This window comes from Tachysurus vachellii, chromosome 26, assembly GCF_030014155.1.
Source record: "Tachysurus vachellii isolate PV-2020 chromosome 26, HZAU_Pvac_v1, whole genome shotgun sequence".
Lineage (NCBI taxonomy): Eukaryota > Metazoa > Chordata > Actinopteri > Siluriformes > Bagridae > Tachysurus > Tachysurus vachellii.
Genome location: NC_083485.1, coordinates 11,186,850 through 11,204,166, shown reverse-complemented (window position 1 = coordinate 11,204,166; position 17,317 = coordinate 11,186,850). Strand labels below are relative to the sequence as shown.

At 38.3% G+C, this 17,317-nt stretch overlaps 3 protein-coding genes across 4 annotated transcripts in view; 1 reads left to right on the top strand and 2 right to left on the bottom strand.

The window, feature by feature from the left end:
* Positions 1-165: 165 nt before the first annotated feature.
* ggnbp2 (gametogenetin binding protein 2) lies at positions 166-9,913 on the bottom strand. Of its 2 annotated transcripts, none has more exons than XM_060862896.1 (14): positions 9,832-9,913; positions 7,788-7,913; positions 7,201-7,281; positions 6,757-7,010; positions 6,037-6,135; positions 5,415-5,528; positions 4,910-5,119; positions 4,237-4,411; positions 3,776-3,967; positions 3,501-3,648; positions 2,865-2,990; positions 2,371-2,525; positions 1,875-2,153; positions 166-943 (listed from the first exon to the last, which is right to left on the bottom strand). In XM_060862896.1, exons 2-14 carry the CDS (start codon positions 7,878-7,880, stop codon positions 752-754), a joined length of 2,118 nt encoding a protein of 705 aa, XP_060718879.1. In that variant the 5' UTR covers positions 7,881-7,913; positions 9,832-9,913; the 3' UTR covers positions 166-751. The 2 variants fall into 2 exon arrangements, with proteins under 2 accessions (XP_060718879.1, XP_060718880.1); XM_060862897.1 differs by lacking the exon at positions 9,832-9,913 and adding an exon at positions 9,629-9,736.
* A 1,121-nt stretch (positions 9,914-11,034) lies between these two features.
* pigw (phosphatidylinositol glycan anchor biosynthesis, class W) lies at positions 11,035-13,410 on the bottom strand. Its single transcript, XM_060863583.1, has 2 exons — positions 13,046-13,410; positions 11,035-12,743 (listed from the first exon to the last, which is right to left on the bottom strand). Exon 2 carries the CDS (start codon positions 12,738-12,740, stop codon positions 11,265-11,267), a length of 1,476 nt encoding a protein of 491 aa, XP_060719566.1. The 5' UTR covers positions 12,741-12,743; positions 13,046-13,410; the 3' UTR covers positions 11,035-11,264.
* A 1,186-nt stretch (positions 13,411-14,596) lies between these two features.
* Positions 14,597-17,317, top strand: part of LOC132840633 (unconventional myosin-XIX) — a 17,547-nt gene continuing 14,826 nt past the window's right edge. Inside the window, exons 1-2 of the mRNA XM_060862431.1 lie at positions 14,597-14,817; positions 17,126-17,273. Of these exons, the coding sequence (XP_060718414.1) occupies positions 14,704-14,817; positions 17,126-17,273 (262 nt within the window). The 5' untranslated portion in view covers positions 14,597-14,703. The remainder of the gene's footprint in view (positions 14,818-17,125; positions 17,274-17,317) is intronic.

The following is a 17,317-nucleotide window of genomic DNA, read 5'->3' as shown; positions in this document are numbered from 1 at the left end:
AAATACTTTACCATACTGGAAAAAAAAAAAAAAAAAAAAAAAACACTTCACACAGATTGGCTTGCAGCTCAAGGAAAATTGTGTAAAATGTTCTTTAAAACAAAACTTTGCTCCTCACTTTGGAGGAATCAGATTATCCCAAGCAGAAAACACCACACATCTGTCTTAATGCATATTAATAAATATTCTTTATTATGTCAATTTTGCACATTCGCTCAACATTACACCCAAGCCTCCTTATAATTGGATGTTTCCTCTCTGTAAAATCTTTATATTCAGATAATTTCATTTCTGTACACATAAATGGTACAACAATTTGCCACTAAAATGAAGTGTCTCGGTTAGTGAGATGAACTGGGAAAATAAAGTGATGTTGAATAAAGAATAAGACTAGAAGACCACAGTGATCGCCTGCAATCTTAACATTTCCACTGTGATCTTATGAACCCGTTCCAAAAAATCAGTAAATCTAGAAAAAACAGCAAATAAACTACACCTGAGTGTCAGTGAGGGACGGGAAGAAAGGAGAGAAAAGAGATGGGGAGACTGAAAAGATAAATGTGAAAAGAAGTGGATGTGAACGTTTAAGTATTCCTAACAAATAAAATTAAACTAACAAACCAGACAGCTAAAGAATTCATTCCGGTTTTGAACCCAACATTCATTTTCTTCCTCTTTTTTTCCCTCTTCTGCAGCAGGGGTAATCGTGAGCATTTTTCCTACGTGTAAAAATCATGTGTTTGGTGTGTATTTATTTGACACTAGTCGTAGGAAGCCAATCTCCTCTGCACACGCTGGAGTGGCAGTAGTTGGTGAATCGGTCCTTTAGGTGCTGTCTGTACTGGTCTCTTGTGCTGTAGAAAGACTTGTTCTCCTCTACGAACGACTGGATCTCATCTTGCGTCAGGCAGTTCTCTTCGTCCGATGACATTTCTGCCTCGTCCTGATTGAACACAAATTTACACGATCAAATATTGGAGGTGATTCATGGCTATAACCTCAATTCTGATTAGTCAAAAGATACTGAATCCTTTGACAGTGGTTTCATTGCTTCACGTTAATGAATTCATTCAAATACGTTACTTTCTTATAGTAACAGCTTACACAGGCACTTGAACAAATGTTTGCATTATAAAAATGCCGCTTCAGGCTTATCTGCTATAATGGAAATGGTGTTCCTGCTCTATTTGCCTGCTGTTTGAAGGAGCTCCCAAAACTAAGCATATTAGTGTAAACCTTGTTCAAACACTTTGACCAATAAGAATTGAACATTTAACAACATTATGGTATTAAATAACAATAGCAATGTTTAACAAACCACTATGAAAGTAAGATAATGCCTATTAATAAAAACAAACACATTAGCTAACATTAACCTAAAACTATATTAACATTGCTGTCTCCCAGTACTGCTGAATGTAAACACTGCTATCAGAGATTCTCACTATTTCAAATAGTAAAACTAAAATAAAAAGACACATTGTGTGAAAAGTAGCCCATTATTGTTATGCTGACGTTTATTTAGCATTTATAGAAGGAGCCTAGTGTTTTTAAAACGGTCAGAGATAAAGCTTTAAATGCTACTTTTCTGAGGAGAGCCTTAAGGATAAGAATACACGGTTCATTGGTAACCCTGTAAGTTGCACCATTTTTCTTACTTCAAGAGAAGGCAGAAAAAAAAAAAGAGAAGCTGGTGAATGACCGGTTGTTTGTAGCTTTTACAACTGAACTTAAAAAAAAAAAAAAAAAAGTGTACAATTTAAAAATGCCACATGAGACAGATACCATTAATTTGTAAATGTATTCCTGTCTCACTAATGTGTTGAATTTATTATTATATTTATTTATTTTTCTAAAAAGGGCAGTCCACTCACCAGCAGCTCCATGAGACTTTTGGTTGTACAGTGCCCCTGTGTGCAGGCATCTGGAGTCTGAGTGTTCAGGCCACTTGCGATCTCTTGCTTAGCCCAGGGCAGCTGCAGGACAGCAGTGAAGAGCGAGCCACAGCACACCTTCACACAAGGCATCTGTTTGCTCTGGCAGTTGTGTGGGTTAGAGGCAGAGGGATTGTGGGAGTTTTCAGAGCCAGATGAGATGCTTGGTTCTCCTCTCTGGCTGCTGTCTGACACACACCCATCTGACTGGGAACCATGCTGGAGAAGTAAAGAAAAGAAGATAAAGCATAAATTTGTGCTCCATTAAAAACTAAACCAAGATATCAGCACTGTCTATGCACCTGGCGCTTACTAGAACATTCTATGGCAGTTTATCTTAATGAGTAATAATTCATGTAATCTTTATTGGGTTTGTGGTACAGTATATTGGTTTGCGCTGTAGCCGGTGATTAACACTTGACCCAATGCAACTCACGTGTTCATTTGAATTTAGCGAGCCCCTGTTCTTCCTTTTTTTCTTCTTGTTCCTTCCTTTGGCGTGCTCTTCACAGTTTGCCCAACACTCAACACAGCTGTCCACACCATCCTCCTCCTTGTCCTCTAAGCAGTGGTGACTGCATGCGTATTCAGCTGCACAGACAAAGGAAATCCTTACCATTAATTTAAGTCATTACAGATTACATGCCAATCGTTTGATAATGAAATTGCAGCATGCAAACTCAAATTTCATGTACGCTCCTGCAGCACTTTAGAGGGTTTGAGTGGATATTATAATAACGTGCTTTAGGATTCGTTTACATTTAACCGTTTTGTATAGAAAGTGCTGCTTGGAGGGCTTTTCTTACTAAAACAGGAAGCCACCACTCATACGACCACAACCGGAAACATATCGAAATAGCAAAACATTAAGTAATCATTTTATGAATTGTATATTCAGCAGTCTAAGCAACAATACAAAGAAGCTGGCACCCGTTTCATCATGGTTACACATTCCCTCGGTGCAGGCCACGTCTGAGCCTTCCCTGGAACTCGTCTCGCTGCCTTCCATGCTGGAAGAATAGCCACAGTCGCTGCCGTGACTATGAGATAGCAAACCTACACACACACACACACACACACACACGACAGTGCATGGAGTCATCAACTCTCCATTATTTCCACAACAGTACTCACAATTCCCCTTGTTTCTAAACAAAACAGATCTATATTTGACCAACAAGTATAAGAAAGCAGGGATGAGTCAGTATTTTCTAGAGTTCTTAATTCTTAAAACCGTGTGTTCCCCAGGCTTCGTGTGTAGGATGTCAAAGTTCCTCTGAACAAACGTTGTGTTAAAGGCTTCAGAAAAACACACTGTATATAGTAGTGAAATAATGGATTCTCCACCCCATGTAGTGCGTGATCTTATCGGTTACACACAATTTCTGGGAAGTCTGTGACCCAAATCATGTTACTTCATAACTAGTGATTATCTGAATGAAGTGTGTTTTCATGTACGCTTAAAAAAAAAAAAAAAAAAAAAAAAAAAAAAAAAAAAAAACCTCAGGGAGATAAAAAACACAAACAAATTTACAGTCCAAGTAAATCAAGTGCCTAACATTATACCGTTTTTGCTTTTGGGGGAGCCCAAGATGGTTGAGGCAGGACAGCTGCAGGCGGAGCTCTCAAGAGGAACAACAGACTCGACACCTACACCAGGCTCCTCCCTGTTGCCACATGACTTACAGCCAGTGCTCTCAGAATCCTCTAAACCCTGGAGAAGGGAAGTACAAAGATTGTGCGTGAGGTTGTGTAATGGTTCACAAAACAATAGCAAATTTTAAACTTTTAGTCCATCGCTCAGAGTAGCTAGTCTCTACACGCTGGCTTAAACAACTTACCTCTCCCAAGCTCTTTTCTTTGTACCCGTTGGTCTCTTGCTCAGACATGTCAAAGCCGCACTTGTTTTTGCGTCTGTTCTTGCGTTTCTGTCGCTTTTTTTCTTGCTTCAGCTCTTTCGCTCGCTCCTCTTCTGACAGCTCCTCACAGAGTTGTTCCAGTCGGCTGATTCCCTGCACCTTTTCTACTGCCATCTATAAAGAAAAAAAATAAAAAAAAAACAGATCGAGTTTTCAGCTTCTCCAATACACATACAGTGCTTCCGATAAATGACACGGATGTCTGTTTAGACCATCATACAATAACAATTTGGGTGGTGGACCTTTTTTTTTTTAGCACAGCTGTGACAGACAGTTTTGTGCTTCCTGCTAGCATGAGTATATCAATGGCATTACTAAGCAATGTCAGTAGTCCATAACTAACACCAAACATCTTTTTCTGAATCTCATCCTGTTCCTCATACCTCAAAGCTTTTGCGTAATGCATCGATACAGAGGTAGAAGAGTATCTGCCACGTCTGCTCCTCAGCCCGTAGCTTTTGCCAGATCCGGTGTAGTCGCTCATACAGGTGGATCCCCAGACACGTCAAAACTTCTTCCTGCGCTATGTCGATGGTCTTAGCGTGCCTTTCTCTGCGCCTGAACATAATCATAATCCTTAAATCTGTGCCGAATACAGCGCTTACTTTTACTTGCACTGTAAAGGCACGGTGACCGTAGCAAATTTGTACATATTCTAGAACCAATAAAGCAAGGAACACAGCAAGTGATCAATACTGATCCCAAAAGCAAATCAAACCAGTCCTGGAACTCAAACTAATTTATAAAACAGAGCTGAACTGAACTGGTCTCAGACAGACAGAGCTCTACAGATAGCTTCTCTTTGGTGCTACTCCTGTTTTGCTGTAAGGAAACTGATTAACATTGTCTGAAAGAAGTGTATAATAAAAGATCTAATCACAGTCCATGTACCGTATTTTTATTTATTTCTTTTTTTCCCCCTGGAGGGATTTCACACCCTTTTATTCAGAGATACAGCCATAACTTTGCAAATGAGTATCTACAACACTTTCCTACTATAATGCATAAAATGTCTATACATAACTAAAAAAATTTAATTAAACTTAAACGACTCACTCGTATCCCCCAGCGAACTCTGGCTCAGCACGGCCTAGCAGGTGAGCGATGAAATCGGTCTCACAACAGACGTGGATGTGGCGCTCGTGTGGGCAGCAGCGCAGGCCCTCATAAAGTGCAGCGGAGTAGCCTTTCTCTTTACTGCAGTCCAACTCACCCACAAGGATGTTGTAGGCCCTCAGCACCTTGTTTTTACAGTCTGTACAGAACCTGACAATCACAGAGGGGAGGTAAAAAAAAATTAAAGGCATAACGCAGCTATGGTCCAGAAACAATTATGATCTAATAAGCACAATACATGGCCTTTGTGTGGTGTGTTTCTTTTTTAAATAAACACAAAATATGATTTAATAATAAAAAAATTGAAAAAAAACCCCCCAACAATTACACATTACATCACACTGATTTGTACTGTATTGAATTACAATGGCCAGAATATCAAAAGCAATTTTGTGATGCATCAGAGGTATTCCAAGTGCACCATGTGTGGATACAGCAGGTTTACCTGTGTTTACGCAAGTATGTCTCCAGCGTTTCCAGTAAACAAGCACTGTCGATCAGAACCACCTCGTCCCGGCACTCCTGAGACATCAGCTCCCATACATCCATCCAGCTCCCTCTGCAACACAGTCTCCAGAGTCACACAAACCCAAACACACAAACTGTCTCTACGACTACAAAACAGCCAATGACCAGGCAGGTGCTGTGCTGCTCACAGTGAAAAGGCTTAAAGGAACTCTTTTACAAGGCCAAAATCAAGCTAATCCAAGCTAATAGCCCTGACAGAAACATGTCAAAAAACATGCTGTTTATCCATACACAGTATCATGCTGTTGTCTACATCATACTGCTGGATGAAGAAGCTGTGCTGCCAACTTGCAGGGGGTCCAAAGGAGCCAAAAGGAAAAAATCCTAGACCTGATCCGTTACCTTAAATGCTGCAGAATAGTGTCTTTTCTAGCACCAACACACACTCTCTCTCTCTCTTTACAGTCTTCTCTCTATAGAATCATGAGCATGACGGGGGATACGGCACAGAGAAAAGTCTAGCACAAAGCCGCAACACACACGCGTTCAAAACCAAAACAATGCTCTCAGATTAGAAATCTCTGTGAAAATGAACTTACCCCAAAGGTTTGGGCTTGTGTGTGTCTAAAGAGTGCAACTGACAGCGCTTGTTCTTTTTGCTTTTGGGAATGGAATCAATCACATCGTTTAACTTTGACCTGCAAAAGAAAAATATAATGAAATAAATTATTAGTACAAGTAACTACGAACGCTAAATAAAACTAAACACTCAGCAGCTTCACTGTTCTAGTACACACAAAACAATATGGGACATGACAGAACGATCATCATCACAATGTTGTTGAATTCTCAAATCCAGTAATGTACTGATTACCAACTATATTTACCCAAAAAAAAAAAAATATATATATATCTGTCTGCAAAGACATGTTTAAAATTTGGGGAAGGAGTCTACAGTTTCTGCAATCTAACAGTAAGGATACTGCCAGGATGGCAGGGTCTTCGCCTCAGAGAGTTTAGTGCATACTATTTATGGTACTAGAGGCAACAACTGTTTATAGCTACTATAAGTTAAGTAATAATACAAACTAGATATAAACGGTTAAACAACAAAAGTTTCCTTCACTAAAAAGCTAAAAAATTGTAATCCTTGTCCAACTGCTGTGTTATAAATAAAATGCTCTGAAATGTGTTAGAGGCCAAGATACACAGTACTGCGCTACAAAATGTGATATACATGATGGCTTAATTTTTCCCCACTATTCAAATGATTTTAATGATCAAAAAGCAATATGGGTGTAGTGGTGATTCTTAATTACCCATGGACATAGAAGAGTGTGTAGAGTTTGAGGGGGTCTGCAAGGCAAGCCCTGGTGATGGATAGCACACCAGCTGATCCCACGGTCAGTGGCTCCAGGGCAAAGTAGCCGGAGTCTGTGAGCTGAGCAAAGAGTCGTTCAACGCTGCGTCTGCAGCCCACGCATGGCACCATCTGGGAGAGTGCGCTGAACACCTCACGGGACATCACCATCAGGGCCATACTCAGGTCCTGCTGCTTCAGCATGCTGTGACGCTACAAAAAAGAAAACATATCTGATACAGTCATCGTCTTCCACATACATTGTGTAAAATTAAAAAGGATTTTCCAGAATAAAAAAAAAAAAAAAAAAAAAAAAAACCCACCAAACATCATCTTAACAATATCATTGTCGCCATCACATGCCACCGCCAAGCTTAGCAACATTCTTATGTAATAGCCTTACCTCAATAAACGGCTTAATTTGTGAACTGTTGGTCTGATGACTGTCAAAGTGCAATACTGTGCGAGGAAACTCCATCACCATCTAGGTAAGAGGGAAGCATTTAAATGATAATGAGATAAATAACCATGATAATACACGTCATTTCTTTCACTTGTCAAGTGAACGTGGTGCTTTTCTACAGGTCAAGACAAGTTGAGCAGAACAGCACGCTTTGATGCTGTACATACTAGGACTTGAGCTCCATGACTACTAAAGTTACCACCTTTACAAAAACGAAAAACTTGCAACTCTTAAGTCAGCAACCATCTCTGCATTAAACAAGTGGAAAAAGGAACACAGGAACACACTTGTAGTCAAGTGGAAGGCCTATTTTACATTTTACAGCAATCAGATTTCAGTTTGATTAACTGGAGAAGGATTTGAATAAAAGTGTAAGTGGCAAAAATCTAATCAGGACAGGTTCCATATGCAAGGAGCATGATATGGTCAGGTATCAGTTTCAGTCTAGTTGTAAGTAACAAAATAAATGACTATAAATGTGTCTAGCTGTTTTAGAAACAGAAATAACGTGAAGGAACCCATCTTACCGTGAGGGAGTCATCAATGTATAAGGGAATTTGTCTCGCGAGGAAACGGTAGTCCTCTTCTCCGTCTCTGCAAACAGCTACTAGGCGTGCCATATCTTCTCCAAGCAACTGTCGATAAAGCTCTGCCTGTGGGGAAAAAAAAACAAAAACGAACAGGTTAATAAACATTCAGAATTTTTTAAAGACATTTGTGTTCGAACAACAAAACCAAATTTAAAAAAATGTATACGTCACACAAAAGACTGTCTGAAGTGAAATTTAGAGTTTTGTTTCTAAAACCTATGCATAAAACTTATTTAGAAATAGGATTCCCCCTCAAACAAGTCTGATCTGGTTGCTAGTATTGACTGCAAGACGTATATTTGATACAGTGAATAGTTGATATGATAGCGTGTGTTAAACAAAAATCACAATTCTCATTTGATGTTCCAAGAAACAAATGATTCTAAAATTATATAAAATACATCAGGAAAGGATTAGTTGTATGCGTTTTGCTGAAGAGAGCTGTGAAAGCCTTGTCTGTAGCGAGATCAGGTGATTTTTCTTAGCAGCATCCTTGACTATTCAAGAAAAAAATCAAAACAACCAAACAAAACAAAAAAAGACACACTGGCATGTATAAGGCAGCAGCAATATTTCTTTGCTAAGGCAAAGGTTCCTAAAATGGGTTCAATTCATCATATTCATCTATTCCATATACCTCTTATGGCCGTTAATATGAATTGAATGGGTTTCATCTAAACCTCGGTAGGTTAAAAATCTGGACCTCATGCAAGATCTGGATCAGAAAGCTCTGTAGCTCTAGTTAATAAAGAAAACATCAGCGTACACTTTCCATAGCGTTCATGAAATAAACTTGAACCGAAGACATCTGGTGAATTTATTTTACAACCAAAAATTTCCCTGTCTATAAAATGACTGGGAGCCTTTGTGCTAAAGATTATTATTCGAGCTCGCTGGAGATAATCTCTATACAGCTAGCTAGCTAACAGCTGGTGACGCCCTGGATCACCTTAATATTGTTTATATACGTTTATTTTTCTCTTTTGACAATTAACGACTAGCTACACAAATACAAAAAGAAGTGAAAACCTCAAAGTTATTATTGAGATTAACTACTTTGTTTTCAAATCAATGGGTTTCGAGGGATCATCTCTTGTAACACAGGTAGCTAAAGTTACTTAACCTGCTCATTGCGTGGTTAGCTAACTAGCAAGCCGTCCTAATTTATCAAACTAAACGCGCAAACAAAAACAAAAAAAAAAACAACGTAAACTTATTCCTTAGATTGAACGGAAATGACTTTTCACAAAACATCTACAAGGAGTAAAACATCTACTTATTTTTGCTTTAAACGTGTAGTTAGAGCTAACATTAGCTAGGTTACACTACGACTTTGACAGGCAGTAGACAGTTAGCATAGTGACAACATGCTAACCAGCTAGTTAATATCAGACTTGAACCGCCTACTACCTAACAAAACAACAAGGATAGTTAGATATGCAGGTCGCGAATAATATAACATGATATATGCCATAAGCTACAAATAAAAGTGCATTCAGAAGACATGACTTGCTAGCTAACAAGCATATATTACTTAATGGGGCGTACTAACAGGCTAGGCTAAGCTAGGCTAGGCTAAGCTAGGCTAGGCTAAGGATAACAGCTTAGCAAGTTGCAACTACAACTGACCGCGGCTGCTTCCTAAACAGGAATATTATTCGGGATAAGCTACAAAACGCCAAGCCATGATTGTGATTAACTACATATTCTTATGTTAGTAAAACAAACCAGTAAAGAAACTTGACAGTAGCTAAGTTTGGCGCGTTTCTGCTCGCTACCTCACAGCTTGAGGATCCGAAGCTGAGCGACACCGGAGCGGCTTGACAACTCTGAGCGCTTCCCTGCAGGAAGTACACGTTATTAACAGGTTCGTCCTGAATGTAACGCCTGTGTAAACGTTCCCGACATCACACATCGTGTTATAATGGTTACGTTGCTGCAATCAAATACATAAATAAACGCACCCGATCTTCACACTTACCGATATCGTGTCGCCCTTTTCACACAAAACATACAAGTGCGACACAGAAGCGTACGTACCGACCGATGTTTTACCCCCCCTAATAACCCTTGCCCCGTGATGACGTAATAACTAATCCCGGTCTCGTAAAGGTACAGGACACACTATATTCTATTCAATTCTATTCAATTCAAATTCATTTGTATAACGCTTTTTACAATGGACATTGTCTCCAAGCAGCTTTACAGAACATAAACATAGAACAAAAGGTTGTTATAAAGAATAATATAATACAGAAAATCAAGATTAATGTTAGAGATATTTAAATGTGTTTGTTTTTATCCCCAATGAGCAAGTCTGAGGTGATTCCGGTGGGAAGGAAAAACTCACTTAGATGGTAAAGGAAGAAACCTTGAGAGGAACCAGACTCAAAGGGGAACCTCATCGTCATATGGGTGACACCGGAGGGTGTGATTATAAATATACAGTCTGATAAATGTATTAATGAGGAGATTGTTGTCTTCAAAGACCACATGGAGTTGCGTCTCCTCTTTAGTATAGAGTCTAACTGGAGCTATACTTGTTTAATTACTAAACTAAACACTATATTTGTTTAATTATTTGGTCTTTAATAAAGCTGTGCAGTTATATATGTATATCATAATGTGAAATCTTTTTATGAAGGAAAAATCTAAGCAAAGACCTCTTTCTCTTTTACAGCCCACGTTTCCAGGTTCAATGGCGAGCTCAGGTTTCTGTTTGCATGTAGTTTCCTTTGGGTTCCTCTCAAAAATCAAGGCAGTAGATATAATGGTTTAGATTCACATGATTTAATGATTTGCACAATTAGTGACTAATTAGAGGATGATCGATGCCCTTTAACCATTTATGTTATTTTAGCTGATGATCCTCTTTTTTTTGTTGTCTTTTGAACACAACATTGTTGGTTGATATTTTTGCACCCCATCCAGGGTGTCTCCTGCTTTGTATGTAATGTATGTAATATGTAATGGGGACACACATTTTTATTGGTTTAGACCTTCTATTTGATCCGCAGTTACATGTTGAAAACATTACATATTCTTAGCATCCTTATTTTATATCTTGGGGAAGTATAATGTGTGAATTCACACATCAACTGAAACCAAGTGGGGAAGGACTTGGTCAGGGCTGTGTTTATATAAATATATATTTATAAAACTTTACAATAAAGACACTAAACAGAAATATCATATAGATTTAATAATAACCTTAACCCGAGAAATAAAAGCATTGTTTACATACAGACTTTATGACAGCCAGTTTGTGTTTTTCTTGTTGATAGTAAAACATGCAGGTCTGCATTGTATAAGCTCACTTTAATTTTTTTCATTTGCTATATCACAGATCAACTTGTTTGTAATGACACACAATCTTGTTCGAATGATATCTTCACAGCAGAGATTATTCACAAATTACCAAAATTTTATTGTAATATTATTTACATGTAAAATGAATATAATTAAACTGTTCATGAACATGTAAGACAGCAAAACACAAACAGCAAAGAAATCGTTGCTTTTCAGAGTGTCTACGAGTATGTTGGTTAATCCAGTCATCACATTTGCCAGCAGGAAGAACAACAACTGATTCCTGTTCACAGACTGAATTAAACACAAAGCGTCCAGTTTTTTTCTTATTTTCTGTTCTGTTTCTGAACGTCGGCTGGGATTCCAGGAGGTTGGCAGAGCAGAAAAATTGGACACCACTTTGGTAAAAAGCAGTGCAATATCAGCTATGCCCAAACAGGAAAGAAAAAACAGAGACTGTGCTATGGTCCATAAACAAAATGGCAGGTTGGCCATGCGACGTGAAACTGGCTCTATGTGCATTTGACAGACATGCAAAGCAACCCAAAGTCCAAAGCTTCCCAGGAGAAGATTTCGGATAACTCGTATCCAGTCCTTGACCAGAGTTCTAGTCTTCATTAGATAGACACCGACCTGAACTCCAGCCATGTAGACAGCGACATAACCCACTACAGAGAATATTCCTTCTTTATTGGCTTCCACAAAGCTACTGCGCTCAGAGTTCTGAGTGAGAAATGACTTCAGATTTGTTGTCTCTAAGATGAGTTGGTAAGCTCCACTGATCAGCAGTGACAAGAGCCAGGAGACACTGATGGGAAACACGGTGAGGATAGTCGACGCCACCACTCTCACAATGGCTAAAGTGAAAAAGAAGTTCCAGTGCAGCCCGTATTCAGTTGTGTGTTCGTGATAACCTGTGGATTTTACGCTTGCCAGCCTCACAAATCCGAGCACGACCAGGGGCCAGACAGAAAAAACCTGCTTTGACAAATGGCTCAGTTTCGAACCATGTACTTTCTTCCCTCTAGCTTCAGGACACACCATTGCATTCGCCATAACATAAGCTCCAACTCCGAAGTCCATAACCCCTGTCCCATATATCTCTGTTTTGGCGTATCTCCTCGGAAAAACACTAAAATCCACCGCTAGAATGCTGATAGCCGTCTTGACGTTGACCAGCACCCTGAATGCGGTTAAAAAAGGCACCAGCTTGGACTCCACATGGCTGTGTTCAAAGCTGTCAATCATACTCTGACGAGCAGTATGTTTTTTACTCCTTTTTGAGTACAAGATAGAAACTGCACAAACATCAACAGCAGCAATGGCGATAATAACCCAATGAAGAATGTCACTAAGCACGGTGCATGAGAGTACCAGCGGTGCTATGAGCAGAATGAAATCCAAAAGCAGGTGAGCACTGCTGCTTAGTGGAAGAAAGACTTTATTTAGGTGAAAAACAAGCAAGACTAAGCCCCGGCTGAGAAGACAAAGAGGGGCAAGGAAGGACCCGAGAGACACTTCTGTCAGCGTCGTGCCGTTAAGGTTGCTTACAAAGGCAACTTTTATATCCATTTCAGCCATTGCCTAAAAAAAAAAAAAAAAAAAAAATCAAAGAAGTCGTTATATGACATACTTCTATTTATTATAATGACATAACTATTTGTTGGTAATAATTACTGAAGGTGAGCTCCAATCGTTTGTAAACAATAGATCATTCTATGCATTCTCTACCATTTTATCCTAAAGAGATAAAATGGTAGGGACCCTGGGGCCCTTCCCATGGGGCCTTTCCCATGGGGCCCCATGGCACAAGGGTGGGAGTGAATAATCCATTAAATCTGAACATCTGATGTACTATGACAAAATGGATCAAGATGCAAACCTACCTTTGAGCTTTCTATGTGTGCAAAAAAATATTGACTGTCCTTCTGTTTTTGACTATTTTACTCTTCACTAAGCCGCAAGAATTTCATCCAATCAGCAATAAGCGCTCAGGTTCAGGGTAAACAAGCTGGATATCGCTCAAACATTCTTCTTCTTCTTCTTCTTCTTCTTTCGGGTTTTATGGCGGTTGGCAACTCAGCTTAAAGGTGGATTACCGCCACCTACTAGACTGAAGTGTGGGCATTAGAATGACATCAAAGGATAACAAACAAACATACTATGAGCTCAACAACTAAAAGTTTCTTTTGTTTTCCCGTCTATTTAACCCATTTCATTCAACTTGACTCGTTTCCGCATATTTCCTGTCTCCGTCTATGGGGGGGCGTTCTTGTGTTCTACGTCACTAAACACGTGGTGCTTGTCATGACGTGTACACTCGTCCCACTTCCCGCGTTAAACCGGGCTAAATATTTAACTTCATTTTAACCAACCTGATTAAACGCACAAAATAATTATTAAAACATCCATGGACTTTATATAATCTGTATTAGAAGCTATTATTATTATTATTATTATTATTATTATTATTATTATTATTATTATTATTATTATTATCATCATCATCATTATTTTTAATTCTTCTTCTTCTTCTTATTATTATTATTCATTATTCACTATTACAAATATGTATATTACTGTATTAACAATATAGTTTGCAGATTATTTTATATTCAGTCTATCACTGCTATTACTTTTACTCTATTACTTACTACAGTACTATTGATTTGAATACATACAGTGTGGATATAAGCATACTAAATTTATTTGTATATACTTCAATATTTCCATTCGTTTCAGGTTTCTATTCGTCTCAGATACCATTTGTGACTTTGATAAATTTATTGAGTTTTTAGTAAGAGCACCTAGATTGTTTTACTAAATGTCTGTTCTTTTGTTAATGTTGTTATTTATTCATTGTTAACCTACTAACATACTTTAAAATGCCTTATAATGAATTATTAATATGAATTAACTTATTCTTAATTATTTTATTTTACATAACACTGTGAATGTCTCACCAGAGATGAATAAAAAGCGTTATCTAATTTTTCTCCAGAGATTGAATTAAAGAAATACAGATACACATAAATTCTTGGGATATTTTGGTGATTTCTGTGTATTGTAAATTAAATATCAAATTTATAAAATACAATAAAAAAAAGTAAATTAGTAATAAAGTACTCCCCTGTACTAGGTGGACCAGACACCAATATGAACCTTTATGGAGATTTAAATAGGAAAATATTTCTGTAAAATTAGTTATTCAGTAACAGATGAAAAAATAATAATAATAATAATAAAAAACTACTACAGTATAATAATGAATACGTCTTTTAATATATAATATTAACATTAATATTAAATAACACCTCGTGTAAAATGAATGTACCTGATTACCTTTGTTTAAACCCAACAATGGGCGTGGTCTTGATCACGTGTAACCAATCAGATCTGTCGTAGAGCTGGAGGCGGGGCTTGTCAGGATTGTGTGTTAGGCGTGGAAGAATATTTTGTCCTTCACTGTGGAATTTTCTGACTCAGAAGTAGGAAAAATAAAACAGGATTTCTGGACAAAAGGACAGTCCTGGTTCATTGTGTTATGGCAAAAGTCAAGCAGAAACTTTTCTTCAGGACTGAAAACGTGTCTGGAGGCAGAACAGATGGCGAATCTGTGAGTTTTGTACAAGGTGGAAGTACAAAACGTCCTGAGAAGGTAAAGTGCACTTTACTGTCATTACTGACATCTGACACTTTAATGATATTATAATTAAAAAGGAAGTGTATTGGCATTAGATATCACTTTTGTATTTGATCATTAAATTAAATTTAAATGGTGTAACAAGTCTTTCTCAAAATGTTAGTTTAGGTCCTGTTATTTTATTATGGATAAATAGGTTTAATAGTTAAGATATCTATCTATCTATCTATCTATCTATCTATCTATCTATCTATCTATCTATCTATCTATCTATCTATCTGTTTGTTTGTATGTCTATCTATCTATCTATCTATCTATCTGTCTGTTTGTCTGTTTATCTATATGTCTGTATGTCTGTTTATCTATATGTCTGTATGTCTGTTTGTGTATCTGTCTGTCTGTCTGTCTATCTATCTTATCTATCTAATCTATCTATATGTTGATTGATTCACCTTCAAAAAAAAAAACTTTATACAGTCAGTGACCAAAATCTGTCTCGGGAACACAGTTAGAATCCATCATTGGACACCAGGAACTTACATTCACACATATACCCGATATACCAGCATATGGGAGGAGACTCAGAACAGCAACCTGAGCTCAGGATTGTTGTTATTTGGTGACTGAACCTGCTGCCGACCTTTTTTTAATCCTCAAATCCAATAAAAAGTTCTGGAGCACCTAAACCAGAGACTAGTTATTAAGAGCAGATAATTGTATTAACCTACGACTCAAGTCTCTGGCCACAGTATGTTTGTTAATTGGAAATGCTGTTTGTCTCGACAGTGTCCGCGCACAGTCAAAACAGGGGGATAAAGTTTATTGACACTTGATCATCACACCCACATGTGATTCTTCCCCAATCTGTTACCACAGAGGTGGAAGCACACAATTGTAAATGCCTTTGTATTCTTTAGCATTACAATCTTCCTGCACTGAACCTGTACACAAAGCGAGCTCCATGAAGACGTGGTTTGCCAAATTTGGAGTGGAAGAATTCAAGTGGCCCTCAAAAAGCCCTGACCTCAACCCTACCGAACACCTTTGGGATGAATGACTCTTTGCCCAGCATCTTTATTAGAGCTCTTGAACACAAATCCCCACAGCGACGCTCCAAAATCTAGTGAAAATCCTTCCCAGAAGAGTGGAGCTTATTGTAGCAGCTAAGGGGAACTAAATCTGGAATGGATCACATGGTCAATGGTTCACTAACGTTAGTTCATATAGTGCATCTTTCATCTAGGGAAAAGTCAACGTCTTGTGCCTTTGACTATCATATAAAGTTCAAATTTGGCCCTTTTGAGGGTTTAGACTACTTGCACCTTGGGCAATAAAAACATGCCCCATCATCAGGTGCAAAAATCTATAGTTTAACGATAGCATTTATGATTTTAATGTTATGGAATGTGTAAAGCCACATCACTGAAACCACAGCGTTACTTCTGATAGTGCTTACTTTTGCATCGTATGGATAACTCTGTGTAGGGAAAATATCAAGCCTCTGTCTTGAGCGCATAGAAAACAAGAAGGTGGGAATGTAGCTTCATAATATTACGCTAGGGTTTTGTGGTATTGGCACTCACTTAGGTCCATCATGCAAGAATCTAATCAGCCAATCATGTGGCAGAAGCGCAATGCATAAAATCACAGAAGAACAAAAAATCTAGTGAGTTACAGTTTTGTAGACAAAAAAGAGAAGTCAGAGGACAAGAAAGCTAGGATAAGAAGTAACCACTCTACAACTGTAGTGAGCAGAATGCCCAGCATGTTGAACCTTGTGGTGGAAGAGCTACAACTGCAGAAGAATATGTCATGAGTTCACACCTGACCAGGAATCTGCGGCTACAGCGGATTCTAATCTTCAAATATAGCTTGGAAATGTGGACTCATACACCGGATCAGACTGTTTTGTTGTACTGTGTGTGTACATGTGTGTGTACATGTGTGTGTACATGTGTTGTCATGAAGGATTACACAAGCTTGCATTCCTTCGCCTGTGCAGGTGCATAATTAGTTTTGTCTTTGCGTTGCGTGGCCCGTCTTGCTCTTGCTCCGGCTTTGCTTTGCAACAACATGTCTGCAGTGTGTCAATACAGGATGAGATCACAGAGGTCTCCTCTTCCTCATCTACAGCCCACTGATAGACAGATAAATGAACAGATAATAAGATGAACTGAGAAATAACAATGGTTTTATCATTTGTTATAAAATACCGACAATTTAATATAATGATATTATACAGTGTAACACACATTCTGAAGTTAGATATTATACTTTAAATTTAGTGTGTGTGTGTGTGTGTGTGTGTGTGTGTTCTCTGCAGGTAAACCGAGTGACCGAGCCGCTTCAAACTCGCAGGAAGTCTCTCAATGACTCACTAGAAGGAGATGTCAGAACTTTTTTAGTAAACGAGGCTGAGCTCCACACCTACGATGACCTGACCAAAGTCAACCCTGTAACCCCAACCACAGGTACACACACACACACACACACACACACACACACATATATATAC